General features: G+C 46.9%; 1 protein-coding gene across 1 annotated transcript; it reads right to left on the minus strand.

Moving 5' to 3' along the window:
- Nucleotides 1-706: 706 nt before the first annotated feature.
- Nucleotides 707-3082, minus strand: NKX2-8 (NK2 homeobox 8). Its single transcript, XM_010711685.2, has 2 exons — nt 2404-3082; nt 707-1515 (listed from the first exon to the last, which is right to left on the minus strand). The coding sequence occupies exons 1-2, from the start codon at nt 2579-2581 to the stop codon at nt 971-973; spliced, it is 723 nt and encodes a 240-aa protein (XP_010709987.1). The 5' UTR covers nt 2582-3082; the 3' UTR covers nt 707-970.
- Nucleotides 3083-16422: the final 13340 nt, after the last annotated feature.

Genomic DNA, 16422 nt, shown 5'->3' on the forward strand with positions numbered 1-16422 from the left:
CTCCTGAGTGCCCCTCTGCTTTAGCTCGACCGCCTTTCCTCGGCAAACATCAGTCCCCGCGGTTTCTCACCCCCAAATATTCCCTCTAGGTTCTTGGTTGCGTCTCCCGTCGAAGAGCTGAAGACAGTCAATAATTCAAACCCGTTTTCTCTCTTTTCTAAAGTGTTTTCCGTATATAAAGCTAGCAGTTAAATGACTATTTCCCTCCCATTAATAAAACCAATATTTCGATAAAGCGCTTCAAGACGTAATTATCCAGCTGTTAACAGACTTCACTGCTCTCTCGGCCACCCTTCCCCACCATACCTTTGGAACAGCTGCGAGCTAGCGGGCAAGTCCGCTCAATGTCGGCTCCTGCCTTAGCGGCTCGGGAAAGCTCAGCGCTGAGCGTACCGCCGCGGTGCCGGAGCCGTCGGACCGAGCTGAGCCGGTGGGAATCCCGCCCCGCAGCCCTCGGCCCAAGCAAAGGGCTCGGAGCCCGCAGCCACAGGCACCCAGCACCCTCTGGCAAGCTCTATTCGCCGTTTACTATAGCGCGCGCGTGGGTAGCGTAGAGGAACTGGGATGCGAAGGTCCTCTGGCGAGTTCAAGAGAGGTATTTAAGAGCGAGAGATAATCCAAAGTGAAAGACCAAACGGTCAAAAATACACTCCTTATCCGAGAAAAAAAATATTTTCTGAGTATCATTTTATTAGTCACTGGAAGAATAAGCTATTTTCAAATAAACTAGGTCGCTAGTTTTTATTATTATTTTTTTTAATAGGAAACCTCTCCGACAGAGCCAGGAGGAGAGGAGCTATCACCGAAGCAGAGCCGTACACGGCTCGGTGCCCCGGGGGCAGATTGCCCCAGCAGTCGCGCTCCATGCCCGCGGCTCCACGCCCCGCCCGCCCCGTCCGGGAGTCTTCTTCGAGCCCGAGGCCGGGCGAGCCCTTGGGATGAGTCCTGCCCTGAGGGCGAGGCGCCGCCGTCACCAGCTCCAGGAGACGACGGCGGGATGCGCTAAGTGCTGGTACGCGGGGCAGACGCCGAGGGTAGGTGGGCAGGCCGGGTAGCCCTGCACGGCGAGAGCGGCCTGGGCGCTGCAGCCCGCCAGCGCGCAGCCCAGCTTTGGGCGAGAGGCGGCTGGTGAAGAGCTGGCGGGGAAGCTCCGGCAGGGCTCCCCGTCCCTCAGTAGCACCGGCACCGGCATCACCACCCGGCGCAGCAGGGCGGGCGGGCGCGGAGGAGGAGGACTGCCGGGGCCCTCGCTCCGCGCCCTTTTCATCTTGTAGCGGTGGTTTTGGAACCAGATTTTCACCTGCGTGGGGGTGAGGCTGAGCAGGCGGGCCAGCTGCTCCCGCTCCGGCGCAGAGAGGTACCGCTGCTGCCGGAACCGGCGCTCTAGCTCCAGCGTTTGAGCCTTGGAGAACAGCACCCGTCTCTTCTTCTTCTTCTCGGCCTCCGAGCCGCGGGCTGGGAGCGACCTCTGCGTGGAGTCGGGCAGGCTCAGCTCCGGGCCGCTCTCGTCGGAAGCTGGGGACAGCGAGGGGTTAGAGAGAGGGGCGGCCGGGCAGAATACGGGCCGCTGTGGCCGAGCGCATCGCCTCCTGCGGGGAGAGCGCGAGGTTTACCGGAACTCAGAGGGTGTGCCGGACCCAACCCGAGTAAGGGGAGTCGCAGCCACGGGACGGAAAGGGCCAGACCCGCGGCACGTCCCCGCAGGCACCCCCTCCTCGCCTCGCGCGGCTGTGTGGATGCCAGCAGCGACACGGGGCTAACCAAGTGCGCGCACTTTCCTCCAGCCACGATTACCTTAACGCGGAGCTTATCCCGATGGGGTTCCTGCTTCCACCTGAAGCAGAGACTCGCCCCCTCACCTCTGTTTAAAAGCATCTCTATCTGCCGCGCAGTTTGGGATAAGGCAGACGTGCCGCAGCGCTGGGCTGAGCGAAGGCTGCTCGCAGCGGTGGGAAGCGCGTGGGCATCCACGGCTGCGGCCACAGAGCTGCATGGCAGCCTGCGTGCTGCCTTCCGCGCTGCGGGGGGACCCGAGCCTCTCCAGTACAAACAGGCGGACCCCTGCAACACTGAAACGGGAGGAAGGAATCCGGGAGGCGAGATTAAATGGTAACTGCAAAGAGACGGGAGGACACAGCCCGAGGCTAAGCTTTCTGCCGTAGCCCTGCTCAGACCGAGAGGAAAAAAAAAAATCTTTTCTCTCATAAGCTCGTGGCTGGGATCCTCCTGCTGCTTGGTTGTTGTAGTTCAATAATATCCTATAAAATTCCCAGCCTGGATCCCCCCGACGCTGCAGGCTACACGCGCTGGCAGTTCGCTTCTTCGCATCTTCCCCAGAAGAACGGGGAACAAACACACGGTATCTGCAAGGAGATGGCGAGCTCCTGTCCGTGGTATACTCACAGGGATAGTGATTTCTGTCCGTCTCTATCCAGCCACGATACGGAGAGCCGCTGTATTTCTCCGCCGAGTGATGGTGGTGGTGGTGGTGATCAGAAGCTTGCTTCATGCTACGCGCATCCTGCTCTGGTAAATCCAAAATGCTCCTCACTGTAAAACTGATCCTGCCAGATGTGGCCATGGTAGGGTGTGCACACTCCCCCAAAATATCTTCCCGAAGTCCCAAACCCTCTCCCTTAAAGCCTCGAGGAAAGAACTGCGTAGTTACTGGGGAATCTCTCGGCTCGAGAGGAGCCCTTCCATCGCCACTCAACCCCAAATATTAGTGTCGTTTACAGAGGTGTCCTGTTTATATAAACAGTCCTCCCCACTGCAAACACTGCCCGCTTTCAAACCGTCCCTGTCTATGGGATGCTAAGTACCTGAATTAGTCAAGTGCTAAAGCCCTAATGGGAGTAGGTGTAACCCCCCTCCCGCCACCCCCATGGGAGAATAACCCGTTACCTCCCAAAGACAGCAGGAAACAGGCTTCATCATTACATATTCTGTCTGATTAGCCAAAAGTGGGGACAGATAATGGTAATTGTTAGCAGTGAATAACATCTTGGGTGGCATGTGGATGACCAACAACCACCCCCCTCCACCGGCCACCAAAGCCACCAGCGTCCCTTCTATCCCCAGACAAAGTGAATCCTCCCAGGACATCCGCAGAGTCCGCCTCGCCGACGACGCCCCCCTTCCCCACGCCTTTCCTCCCTTTCCTTTTACCTTCCCCCCCCCCTCCCCACTCCCCCCCCTCCCTTCCTTTTCCCCTCTCCTCTCTTTAAACCTGGCAGGAATTTCACTCGCTATTTGTTTCATTTTCCCGGGCCGTTCATCGCCCTCTTTGCCAGTGGCAGCGTTCCTACCCTCAGCCCCTACCGAGACTTTCACACCTCCGCGGGAAAGCTGCTGCGTGCGAACGTTCTGGGGACTGTGCTACGTCTCCTGTGCATGGTGTGGCTGTAAGGTGCACCTTTTTTTTTCTCGGGAACAGCGACAGGGTGACCATGGCTGGGTACACAGAGGTAGCTCGACACACTTGCTTCATAGGGAGGAGGAGTAGGGGAGATTTTATTAACATCATTTTGCTCTGTGATAACCCAAGGGCGACGTGTGTAAGGTGCTGCAGTGACTCCGGATGGGAGAGGAGAAAAGCTCAGACGCTGCAGCGCCTTTGTTTGTTTATCCACATCCCTCTTAGCTCTGCTTCACCTGCGGAGAGCCCTAGCACTTGGCCGGATCTGGGGCAGAGGCCGTCGACTAGATGCGGCCCCAGCGGCCCCAGCGGAGCTGCCGTCTGGCTATGCCCGGCTTCCGTGAGACTCACAAACCGACATAAAGCCACCAAGCCTCGCCAGTTCTAAGGCCGAGCACAGCGCAGGGCTCGCTTCCTAGCCTCAGGGCAGGGACCGGGGGACCGACAGCCGCGACCCGTTTCGGCTTCGTGCGGGATGCGCAGCGAGGGGAAGAAACCCGGGAAGAGAGGGGGCATCTGAGCTCTGTCGCCGCCCAAGTGCACACAGTGTGGCCCCGTCGGGTAAATTGCATGAAATCCTGCGCCTCGAAAGAGCAATCCAGAGGCACATGCAGAAATGGCTCTAGCCGGCCGCTTTGTTAGTTCAGATCTCCCTGCCCAAACAGACATTTCTAACCCATTGTGCTCAGATTATATTTATCCATCCCAGCTTCGCCCCTCTGCCTCCTGCAGCCCCTCCCCGCCTGGCTCCGTGCGGCGCTTCGCGAAACAGCTCCACTCCACGGGAAATGGGAGCTGGGCGATAACGGCGGCGAGGGGCAAGATTTATATCGCGGAGATTTGTGGCGGAGATGAACAGGGCACCGGTCTCCGTTTGGCCATCTTCCCGCATATTTTCCCGGGACTGGCCACGCTCCGTATAAACCATTCCCAGGCCGAGATTGCCGCAGCCACCTATCAAGCGTGCGGGTGACAGTAGTTATCTTCCTCGCTCCGAGCGCTGCCTCCCAGCCGTCCTGGGTGGTCGGAGCGAGGGGAGCACAAATACATGCCAACTGCTAGGCCGTGAACAAAGGGGAAATGTAGCCCTATGTCCCGGACCTGTTGGAAGCATTTGTTCCAGTCAAGATTTTGCATTTGTTCAGATCAGGAATAATAGGTGATTGACGCCTTCCCACAATGTGCTTTAACTCTCCGGGATAAATCGGAGCTTGTTCCTTGTTGTCATGGTTTTCAATAGGGTTCAATGGGATTGAACCACTATCGACTCTGCTTTACGTCTCCGGCAGCCCCGTCCATACAAATTTATTAGTTATGTCTTTTTAAATAAGATTAAATAGAAGAGACGTGGCCGCGCTCCTCCCGCACCGCCGTGGCCCCCGGACCCGGCTCCCGGTGTGTCACTCCGCGTGTCGCTCCCGCGTCGCCCCGGGGGGGCTCGTTCCTGTCGCCCCGCCTGGCAGGGCCGCTCTTACCTGCGGGCTGCGCACTGCCACCCGCTTCCGGCCGCCCCGAAAGCAAAGGAGGCCGCAACGTGCTTATTAATAACTTGACCCCGCGGGCAAACACTTGCTAAGTGCCTGTGCTCGGAGCTAGGTGCCGGGGGGGCGGCAGGGGAGGGGCGGGCCGGGGGTTCGGAGCCGCTGTACAGTATCGCGGTGGCTCTTACGAGGAGTTTGCTAAGGACTCTCCAAAGAGTGCAAAAACTCTGCAAGGAAAAAAAGTGGGGATGAGAGAAAGAGAGTCTACTTCAGTGACCTCTCTTAGCCTTTTAATCTATTTAACATCCTAAGCCCACACTGATGTGTAGAAATAAGTAAATGGTACTCTTCAAGCCTTAAGAGCTCTTCAGCATCAAATATTTGCACTTACTCTTAGAGTTTTTCTCAAATAGCACAAGACACATTCTCCCTGGACGAGCTGAGCTATCTAAATATACCTACGCATTGTTATCTGCGGGAAATAGTTCTCTTCAAAGGGAGAACGCAAGAACCTGAAATGTTTCATGTCTTGTTTTGCTTGGGACCGACTCCTTGCTTTCCAGCCCCGGCTGCCCAACCCCGTTGCGGGCTCTGCCGGTTCAGTTTCACCCCCTCGAGGGACGCTCTGACCCTGGGGACTCCCGGGGGCCACAGCTTTTGACAGACGGCGCGCACGAGGATGGGGCCGGGATGGGCAGCGCCGGCTGCGCACCCCACGCGTGGGCCCGCGGAGGAGCGCTGCGCGTGCCCGTCCTTTCTAATTTCCCAGCCACACTGTGCGTCCCAAAGAATGTCCTCTTTTCGTAGAGGATAAAGGAAAGAAAAAAAGATTCTGAATCAATAATATTTATTTGTTGCCACGTTATTCACAGCGCGCTTTTCGTCCCTCCCTGCCGCCAAGCGTGTTTGGTTGAGGCTCAAGAGAAATAGGGCAGGAACAGCAGCGTTCTCCAGTCCGAGACGTGGCCCGACCCTTTTGAGGATATCCCGGAGCACGCTCTGACCTTCCCCATTCCCCTCGGGGCTCTGCCGGGCTACAAACATCTGAGAAAACAGGAGCTTCTCTCGTTTTTTTGTTCTTTATTGTTTATTTGTTTGTTTTGAATGGGTTCATTTGTTGTGCTCAGTGGAGGATTCCAAAGCAGATTGACTAAACTGATATACGCGGGATGCTCAAATGCGACCAGAGAGAAGAGGGAAAAAAATAGATAAAAGTTTTTACGCCAATGAAAGCGGCATTCTGGTTCTGGTGGATGCAGTCGTAGCTTTACGGAGGAGCCCTCCATAGCGCTTTAGCAGACGGCTGCGAGGCAGCACCAGCGCCAAAGGGAGGAGGCTGGGAGGCGCCCAGGCTGCGCTGCGGGCTGCGTGCGCTTCAGCCACTGAAGCTGCCGGGGCAGCGCACCTCGGCGGTCTCACAGCCACGGGTCGCTGACGGCTGGGAAATGAGGCATGGAAAGTGAGCGACTTGACAAATACCACAACAACACTTGGCAAATGAAACCTTGGCCTAGAGTTTTCTTTCTCTAGATACTGGATTTTAATATTTCAAGCTGTGTGCAGCGTCCATACGAGAGGATTCAACACTCACCACTTCGGGTTTACTGAAAGGAAAACCTGATCTCACAGAATTCAGTGGAAACTTTAAAATTTAAAATTCGAAATTAAAACAGGAAAGATGCCACCTTTCCATAAAATCCTTTACTTAATTTTCCAATAATGAAAATTTTCATAGCTCTGAAGTTTTCTTTTGTAAGTGCCTGCAAATCATGTCTTTCCCTCTCAACAACTCACCAGCTTTAACTTTGAATCTTACCATAAAATCTTGCCTTTTCGCTTTGCAATCTACATTCTTTACAGTATATTTTATGATTAGGGTAATATTGTGGAAGGAGTGTAATATTCTCTACAGGAAGAAATGGTTTCTACTTCTCTCTGTATTGTATTTGTCTTTTTTCCTAGAAGAATAATATCATTTACTTCTGGTCGTAGGTTTTTCTGCTTTCTAATACTTCCTAGAAATCCACTTTTTTTTCATTATTTTTAAAAAATATTTTATTTTATTTATTTTATTTTCCCCAGCTTCGTTATTTCTTCTTTTCATTACCATTCCCCAACCTAAATACAATGAACTCAAACAAAAACCTCAGGATTTTTTTTCATTTAATGGTTACTCTGAAGCCTCTAATTCTCTCTCTGCTATCAGTTTCCATTTGGTTTTACAGAGCTTATTAATTAAAAATAAATAATAATTATTACATCCAATACATTAAAAACATGTTATCCAAGGCTTACACTTTCTCTGAAGCCCTCAATTTGCTGTTCTGCATTTAAACAAGAGGCATTACTCCTCGGAAGAGGGATTACCCGCAGCAGTGGACAGAGCCTTTCATTTGCTCCGTGTGATCATCCCGGAGGAATTATTTTGCAAATAGACCACAAGCAAAGCAGCGAGGGACAAACTCTCCCTGCCCTCTCTTGGATTGGGATGAGCTTGTGCTGTGCCTAGGTGGTGTGTCCTCACAATGCAAGGAAGTAGTGTGGGGTTGCCACTTGCCCTGGTTTCCCTCTCCTTGGATGCCTGGACCTCAGATCTTGGGAGAGGCAGAGGGAGCAGCTCCTCTGCCAGCACACTGCCCTTGGGCAAGCAGGGAACACCCCCTGAGATTACCTGGGTGGCACAGCTGCAGCAGTCCCATTGATACCATTCTTCTCCATTTTTATCCCACTGCTGGGGCAGGGGCAGGCTCCAGATGAAGGGTGAAAGACTTGCTCCCAAGTCCTGCACCCACTGCCAAAGCTGGAGGACCCTTTCTCCAGGGCAAGATGTTCATGCTTATGGTGAAGGAGGCATCTCTGGAATGCAGAGTAACAACGGCCTTGAAAGGACAGGTCTACAGCAGAGTCTGAGACTGTTCCCCAAGCTCTCCAAGTGCTTTGGCACACAACTACTCCTTTTCTTTCACGGGGATGAGGTTCCTAAAGCCCTCTGCAAGTCTGGATCAAAAGCCCCACTGGATCTTTTTTAGAGTTGCTGAGAGACTACAGCAGAGGACAGGAGTGCCCCCCAGGGAAGCCATCCTGCTCACCAGACCCTTGTCTTTGACAGACCTTCACAAAGGCATGGAGGCATTTTGTGCTTTGAACGGCTTATAAAGGTATATATTGTTCTTCAGTGTATGACTCTTTGGCCTGGACTGACATTTATTCATTACATTTTAAAGTAATAAATAAATTCTAATAAGTATTCTCCAATGGTTAAATGCTATTGAATTCTGATACAAGATCTGTATGAGAATAAAATCAACAGCCAAAATTATAAACTTTAAAAAGGTCTTTCTGTCGCTTTCATAGGATATGATTTCCTTCCTCTGTGCCTTGCCGGGTCTCCCAGAGGCACCAGTGCTTTGGCACTGGTGAGACTGGCTCACATGTGCTGACTGCCACCAGCCTGCTGCCAAGCCAAATGTTTGCCTTCCTTCCCTTAGTCAGCCAATAACTTAGGCTTTCTCTCAAGCCATTGTGTCTCTCCGAACTCCTGCAATCATAATTGGTTTTGAGACTCCTGTCTATTGATTGAATTTGTTTGAGACTGCCTTTTTTTTTTCCCTATGGGTGCCACACAAGGACTGTCTGTGCCAGCAGCCCCCATTCTGTTCTCTTGGTGGGTGGGAGTTTACTGAGGAGGTGCTTTCAGTTTGTAACACTAGAAACTGGATTTTATGTTTGACTGCATATGGGCCAGACCAAATATCCCCATTTACAAATGTGGTTTGAAATCTGCATTTGAATTTCTCAGCTTTGCCCTGACTTGATATTGAGATGCTTTTTTTTGTCCCTACAGATATATGTAATGAAGAGAATTATTTCAGGTTTGTGCAGCAAGGAGCCAAGGTTTATTTTTTGTATACAAAAATTTCTCAGACTAAGATTCAGCTCATGATACACATCCAACTTTATGTACTTTGCACATGAAAGTGCATACACACACTTTTGATGCTCATTATTTTCCATAATAGACCTTGAAGTTCACAGAAGATGATTTATTTTCCTTTCTGTTTCAGCGTCTGTCTCCACAGCTCTCTTCTGCTTTTCTTCCCTTCTCTCACTCATGTTTTACCTCTTTTGCCCTCATTTTTCTCTCTTGACAGTTTCCATTTAAAAGCCTATTTGCAGTCATTTTCTCACAGCACATCTGAACATACTCTATACCAGCAGGTCTTGTGTTAAGAAACCATGAGAATATGTAGTAATTCCTCAGTCCCATTGCAGTTCCTTAAATGCTGTTAGTCACTAAACTGAACAGTAAAACATGCAAAGATCCTCAGACAATCCTAGACTGAAATATCTGATTAGGAAACAGTAACCAGAATTATGTTTTCCGATATGCTTCATTTTAAGCTTGTGCTCAGGTTGTTCAGTAAAATCCTTGGGCCTGGTTCTGCCGTCATTATCCATTCTTAATCTAAAGGATCTTAAAGTTAAGCCTTGGTGAGCACTGCAGTACAGTTTGGGTCAAGAAATTTCTTTCATTTGAAAGAGCTAAACCTTTGCTAGGTGTGGTGAGAATACAAATTTCTCTCTGGGTTATTTTCTCGAAGGTTCTTTTGTGCAGTAATTATCAAAGTCAGGCACTAGCAAATTACCTGCGTGGTTTGACAGAGTGTGGGTCAGAAGAGAACAGAAGAGATCTAAAATCTGATTTTGGCTCAGCTCATCCTACAACAATTTCCGCAACGTAAAATAATGTCATATTTTATTGAAGTGTATCATACAACTTCTGTGATTGTAATGATGTAACAGGTGAGTAGTCATACAGTGCACTAATTGTATAAATTGTTGTCAAAACCTCTACATGAACACTCAGGAGATGTATTTCATTATGGACTCACTACCTGATCCACGCTACTGCAATCGTCTGTGCTGAGTTCTGGACATATGTGTGTACTGTTCTTGTGTTCACTAAAGCTATTTAAACATCCTCAGTCCCTTAGACAGAGAAGTTACAAGTAGAGTGGAAGTGGCTGCTGCAAGAATGCTTCAGAAGAAAATGTCTTAGGGTATTTGGGGATTTTAATAAATTGCAAACACAGTGATACAACATTACATAGCAACTTTGAAAATGCCACAGCTGAAGTTCCCATAAAAAATGCAGGAGTGATCTCATAAAGTTTGGAGTGGGTTAGTTGTTGGGCTTTTTTTTTTTTTTTTTTTTTTGCCTTGAGTGTACTTGTACATTGATTGGAGTCAGGCACTGCCCTAGAAGTTGCTGTGGGCAGGAGCAGCTCTGACCGCCTCTGATTCTGCAGCAACAGACAAATCCCCCTGCAGTCTCCTCAGAGAAGAAGTTGACTCAGGCATCAAACAACTCCTAAACACACAGGGTCAGTGGAAATGGGAGGACAGAAAGCCAGGAGGCAAGAAGAGCACACAATAACTAATAGTGAATAAATGGCTGCAGGCCCTCCCATCTCTGCCCTCCTTTTCAGGCTGATCTTGAAGGAAGGGTGGGTATTGGTTTTCTGTAGTTTAGTCGGCTTCACACAGAGAGCCTTAAACTCTGCTGAAGCATCTTATAACTTTGTTGATGGTGTGTTGTATGCTGACAACCACCCTATATTAACATACTGGTTAGCAATATCCCTGACAACTTGTCGGTGATAATCTCTCATCTTTTGGTATGACAAATAATAACCGCTTTAAAGACCTATTGGTCCATTCTGTTAGTCAGAACAGCTTTTTTGGTGCTGAAATTCCCAGAGTTACGATATTTTCAAAGTCAAGCTTGGGAATATCCCTTCCTGCCTCAGCTCATGGCTATTGGATGATAAAACCACAGGTCTGAGACTTTCTCCCTCATACTGCAGTCCTTAAGCATGCTGACAGGAAGGAAGAACAGCGGATGATTAATTTAAAACAAAACATTCCTGCCAGCTCTCTGCAGCTCAATGGAAGCTGTGGTGACTGAGACATTTATGGAGAAGATTTCAAAATGAGATGTATTTATCCCATGACAGCACTCTATTACCATGACTTTTTGTGGTATACTTTTAATGACCTAAATATACAGTGCAGGGTAACCTTAGTATAATAGTTTTCATATGACGGAATTTGTTGTAACAATGAAAAAAAGCAACTTTACTATTTCTGAAGCAGACATTCCAATTTTCTTTTTCTTTTTATCTTTTTCTTCTTTTTAATATGTTTTCTTTCCTCATCCAGTCAGCAAAAATGTCCATGGATTAACAATGCAGTTGCTAAACCAGCTCACCTCATCGTTTGTATTACGCCCAACATCAAGCAGGTTTAAAGAATTCCATGCTTAGTAGTGCCGGCTTGACTCCTTTTGTGAGTTTGCAGTGATCTATCGCATTGATTTAGTGGACATTAATGGTTAAACAGCACAGGATTGCATAGTGTATATTTAATTTGAGAAACATTTTAAGTTTGCTGGAGCAGCAGCTGTTTTATTTTCTGTATTTAATCAAAGAAGTGTTTTGTAAAGCTACGCTGTGCTTTGGTCCGTAACAAATGTTTACTTTAAAGTAGAAAAGAGTTCATCCGTGCTCAAACAGTTGCATTATGCATTCTATCAGGCTGTGTCACGAGGGGAATTACATTTGCAAATAGAAAATAAAAACGGAATGACAAAGGAGAAAAAGAAAGCACTATTTTTAGTGCCTTATCTTGCAAACATAGATCAAAACACAAAAGAGAAATGTTTGAAAAAGTGACTTGGGTGCTGTTTCTCCAGGAATCACACTGATGTGCAGCCAGCTCCTGGCCAATGGGCACCGCCGCGCCCAGCACTGAGCCTTTCGCAGAGGGAGGAAGGTGGCAGTGCGGAGCTGCCCGTCGGCACGGGGCTGCACACAATGGCTGAAAGGCGACCACCCAAAGTGACGCTGCAGAGGGAGGGTGCGCTGAGACCTGCAGCGGTGACCTCGGCCTGTGACCAGTGGAGTGCAGAGTCACTGAGTCAGGAAGGTACCTCGGGCCCTGCTTTTCAGTGGCCGTGTGAATCAGCATAAGCATCTTATAACGCATGAAAAACTTTGTGGGTAACCAAGTGAACTGAGATGGTGTTGGGAGGCTGGGGGGGTCCTCGAGTGCAGCAACAAGCAGCAGCCAGCACCGCAGCTGCTCTTTCAATACAACAGGCGACAGTCTGCCGGGAAGTCCTGCAGCAGTACTTTTGGCAGTGTATTTAGGCAACTTCCACGCTTAGCTCACCAAAATCAGGAGCCTTGAGCTGTGCTTTGTGGTCTTGAAACAGAGGTGGGAAAAAGAGAGAAGTCTCATTTGTGGCATAGAAGTAGGGTGATATGGAGATATGTTTAAATATACACGCAAAAGCAGACCTTAGGCTTCCCTGCACCCATAAAGGTATTTTGTACCATTGGGGGCTTCCAGGCTACTTTTTCACACTCTAAGTATACATACAGCTGGGAATACAGAGAAAAAATACAGCTTAACTTAATCAGTGCTGCAGTTTATTGTGTTTTGTTGTCCTCAGAGGATTTAAATTCATTTGGATGTGACAGCTGTATTGCAGCTGCAGCCAGAATACTCTCTCTCTTTCTTTAGTGTCAACAGCAACATTTGGAGAGATTTCTTGTACTGCCTGGTTCGATTCCTTTATTTCTTGCAGATTTTATTTTATGAAATTAATCTTTGTACTCTTAAGTGTTTAAATTTGTGTTCTTCCTGCTTCATTTTTTGATCCTCATGTGCTCTGCTTAGTTTTTCACTCAGGCGGTAACCACCAGAGCAACATTTTCCATTTTCCTCTACCAGGTCCAGAAACTCAATGTCCAGAACCTTCCTAATGCTGATCAGTGCACTGTGTGCTATGTCTGGGGACCTCAATGCAGCAAAAGGGACCTGGTTCACCGTATCTTCAGATTACTCTTCCACATCTCTAGGCCAAGCACACGAATTACACCACCTAGAAGCAATGAAGTGCAATGCTGAACCAGAGTTCACTGCATTTGTAGTCCATTGTGAAGAGGTTATATTCACTGGACAGTGTCAACTCAAGAAGATTTTATTAGCATAAAATAATCAAATTTATGCAAGGTGTCTATACCAACCTGAAACACAATAACAATCAATGCTGACAAATTGACTGTTGATGCTATTTTAAATAAAATTAGTGTTTTCCCTTAAAAAAAAAAAAAAAAAATACACACATACACGAAACACAGCAGAAATGGTGAGAGAAAAATACAGATAGACCTATGAAAGCCAGTGTATTTTGGACTTTTTCACATATATCCAGATATAGAATGTTTGTATATATCTCCACTGACTTAATGGAGATACACTAATTTAAATCAGTTAAGTTGCTGGTGCTAGGTATTTTATTATTTCTTCTGTTGTCTTACTGTGCCAGCTTACAGAGTGGACACAAGAAATGAAGGGTTTACAGTACCTGAAAATGAGCTGAAACGTTGCAGTGCTGGTTAAGTGTTTAATTGCTTGTCCAAATTAACACTGTGTTTAGTGTGCACACATAAGGGAAACCTTACACAAGTGGATTTACAGAAAGAAGACCTCGCTAGACTGGGAGCATAAAGGTCTATAGCTACAAGTAGGAAGAAAATTGCTTGAAAATATTGTTTTAATAGTAAACCATAAATGTCCATGACCAGCATCAGATAATGCCACGGGAACTGGCTGCACACAGGCAGCAGTGGGGAAGATGAGAGCTACAGCTGTCCCCTTTGTGTCCAGCAGCACTTCAGCATGGGCTGTCTGCTGCCAGCCAGGCTGGATGCCCGGCCAGAAAATAAAATCCTACAGGTGGTAGTAACAGAGCCAAGAATCAGGCCCCACAGCACCTAGACAGCAGGAACTTTGTGCAAGGATTGTTCTAAATAGAGTTTCCATTCTTAGTTTGGAAAACTTCCCTGGACCCTTCTTTATTTTCTGTTGTTTTTTCTTCCCTCTGCTGCTGTGTGTGCCCATCCTATAGCACGGCAGCTTGGACAAAGGTCATAAATGCCAGGCTACATCTTCTATATCCAGGCTACATTGGCCTATATAATAGTACAGGTCCACAGGCTTTGCTTTGCTTGTCCATTTCTAGAGAGATGTTTAAAAGATACAATTGCCATTAAAAAGGGATAAATACACTTGAGCAGGCAAGGGCCAAGTCTCTATTGGTGATTTGAGCACCAAACCAGGAATAACAATGTACTAAAAGCTGTGGCTTGGCAATTCATTTCCTGTAGGAATTTGCCTCTGGAGCATTGTGTTGGCAAGTAATGTCTCCTCAGCCAAACAAGGACACTGCCAGGGCCCTGGCTTTTCTCCTTCTATTATCTTTTATCCAAGAAAGCAGTAAACAGCAAGGAAACAGCACAATTTCTATGTAGCTTTGAACATCTCCTTCTGCTCAACTCTTTACCTAGGGCATTATCTCAGATGTACTTCAGCTTATTAAAGAAAACTATCATTACTAGCATTCAACATAAATATCATAGAGGTGTTACACAGGTAATTATATTTTTCATCAGAAGCAATGTATTACCCTCACAGCAATCTCTGTTAAAGGTCACTACACAAGAAAACTATTTTCAAGCATATTGAATGTGTATTTTTTTTTCAGATATAATACAAAAAAAAACATGCCAAAGTTTTGTCTTTAATCATGAGTTAATTATAGTCAAATTGCAATGGACAACCTGGCTTCTAATGTTGTTTTGGGAAATAATATCCTGTAAACACAAAAGATAGAAAAGAATCTTTTTTGAAAACCGTTTCTGTCACGTTCATGTTATGTCAGCACTGAGGGCTTTAAAGAAAAAACAAATTGTTATTAGTCCGTGAGACTTACTAACCCTACAAAGGCCTCTTCCCTTTGCTCTGACAATATAAGAAGTTTTTGCAGTGCATCTAAATTGTGTTTGTAACCATTTCAGCATACTTTGATGGTCATTGGCAAAGTGAGGCCCTTAGTTTAAATAACAGTCTGCACTTCTATCTTTTACAGTAAGACAATATCACATTCCAGCCTTGAAGAGTAAACATTGTTCAGGGAGAACTCAAATTAAATGGCAGTGGAGAATCAGAAAATGGCTGAACTCTAAGTGACATAAGTGACAGGGATTTGTCATGGGAATCTACTCTTTTATATAGGAAAAAATTGGCTGAAGTTTTCCTGCTACTTAGCAATTTGGTTCTGTTATCAGGTTATACTTAGGCCAGTAAAACCATACGCTGAGTATCTGTTCTCACTGGCTGACTTAAACAGAAGCAATATCACATCCTCCAGAGACTGAAGCTCACTGAGTGTCCTCTGATAATCGTCCCGTTGCACTTGGAATGAAGGGGATCAATCCAGTCTGACAGCAATTCAGAATTAATCAGCACATTTTCTGGGATATTCAGAAAATGAGTTGAAGGAAAGAGGGTCAATAGCCAGAGTGCACTGGGGACAGTGATGCATACAGCACTGTCTAATGCCCCTTACCATAAGCTGGCTGGAAGCTCATAGCAAGGTTCACAGAAATGCATTCAGGTTTGTATTGCACATAAATATTGTGCATAAGTATTACATTGTCTTCTCTAAGTTAAAACTGGCATAAACTGTAAAAAATCAGCTAGACATTAGAGGCTCATACATCAGGGAGTTAGGCTGTTGGGACCTGGACACACAAAGTGAACAGTCTGTTTTCACCCTTACTGCATTTCTTTGTTTGTAACAACTTGAACTATTTCACGGCAGCATAAAGACAACTACAGAGAAAAGGAATCCCAGCAGTGCTTGTTTTTAAAGTATCTTTTCTTCCCACACAAGCTCCTTTAAGACTGGCAAGTAAAAAGCTCTTGTCAGCCTTCCATTCCATTTATTTCTATGGCTCCACAATGTGCTCTCCCTCCATGCGTTCTCTTGCAGTCCGCTGTTGGCTCTTTGTTGTCTGGAGACTCACTAGGATTCTAACATCTTACCTAAATTGCTCAGTAGAAAAATATCAGAATATTTCATTTCATCAGCTTGAAGTACTTTGCTTCTCTACAGTTGAAGCACTTCAACTCAACTGTAATATTTTGACTTTAGGAAAATAATGTAATATTGTAAACTGTAAGCATTGAAGCCAAAGCAAAAAGATTGAAGCTTGCAGTGAATGTCTTTTTGAGGTATTTCAAGTCACAACAAATTTTGGCTTTTTCTTTTAAACATCAGGATTTTATTTTTTAAGAGAAAAGGAAATTACAGATTTGGTCTTCTTCTAATAAAATGGGCATTGTCCAGCCACTGGTTGCTCATACCATAGGGTTGCTTCCTCCAGCACTTTGTCTTTTGATAGACAGTGGCCATAGTGTGATGCACAGACTGACAGCCTCCTGTAAGAGAACTACTCACTGCAGCTGAGAGATTTATATTCAATTTTAATCCTCATGGAAGGATCACACTCCTTTCAGTATAAAACAGTTCTTAGAACAGAAACTGTTCAGCAAAATGAGCAGTGATGGGGCTTTCTGGGCCATTCAAGGTCACAAAAATGAAGATAGAAG

This window comes from Meleagris gallopavo, chromosome 5 (assembly GCF_000146605.3).
Source record: "Meleagris gallopavo isolate NT-WF06-2002-E0010 breed Aviagen turkey brand Nicholas breeding stock chromosome 5, Turkey_5.1, whole genome shotgun sequence".
Classification (NCBI taxonomy): domain Eukaryota; kingdom Metazoa; phylum Chordata; class Aves; order Galliformes; family Phasianidae; genus Meleagris; species Meleagris gallopavo.

Coding starts and splice junctions, on each gene's coding strand:
- NKX2-8 (XM_010711685.2), bottom strand. CDS start 2,581: ATGGCCACATCTGGCAGGATCAGTTTTACAGTGAGGAGCATTTTGGAT. Junction 1,516..2,403: donor GGACAGAAATCACTATCCCT/GTGAGTATACCA, acceptor CGCTGTCCCCAG/CTTCCGACGAGAGCGGCCCG.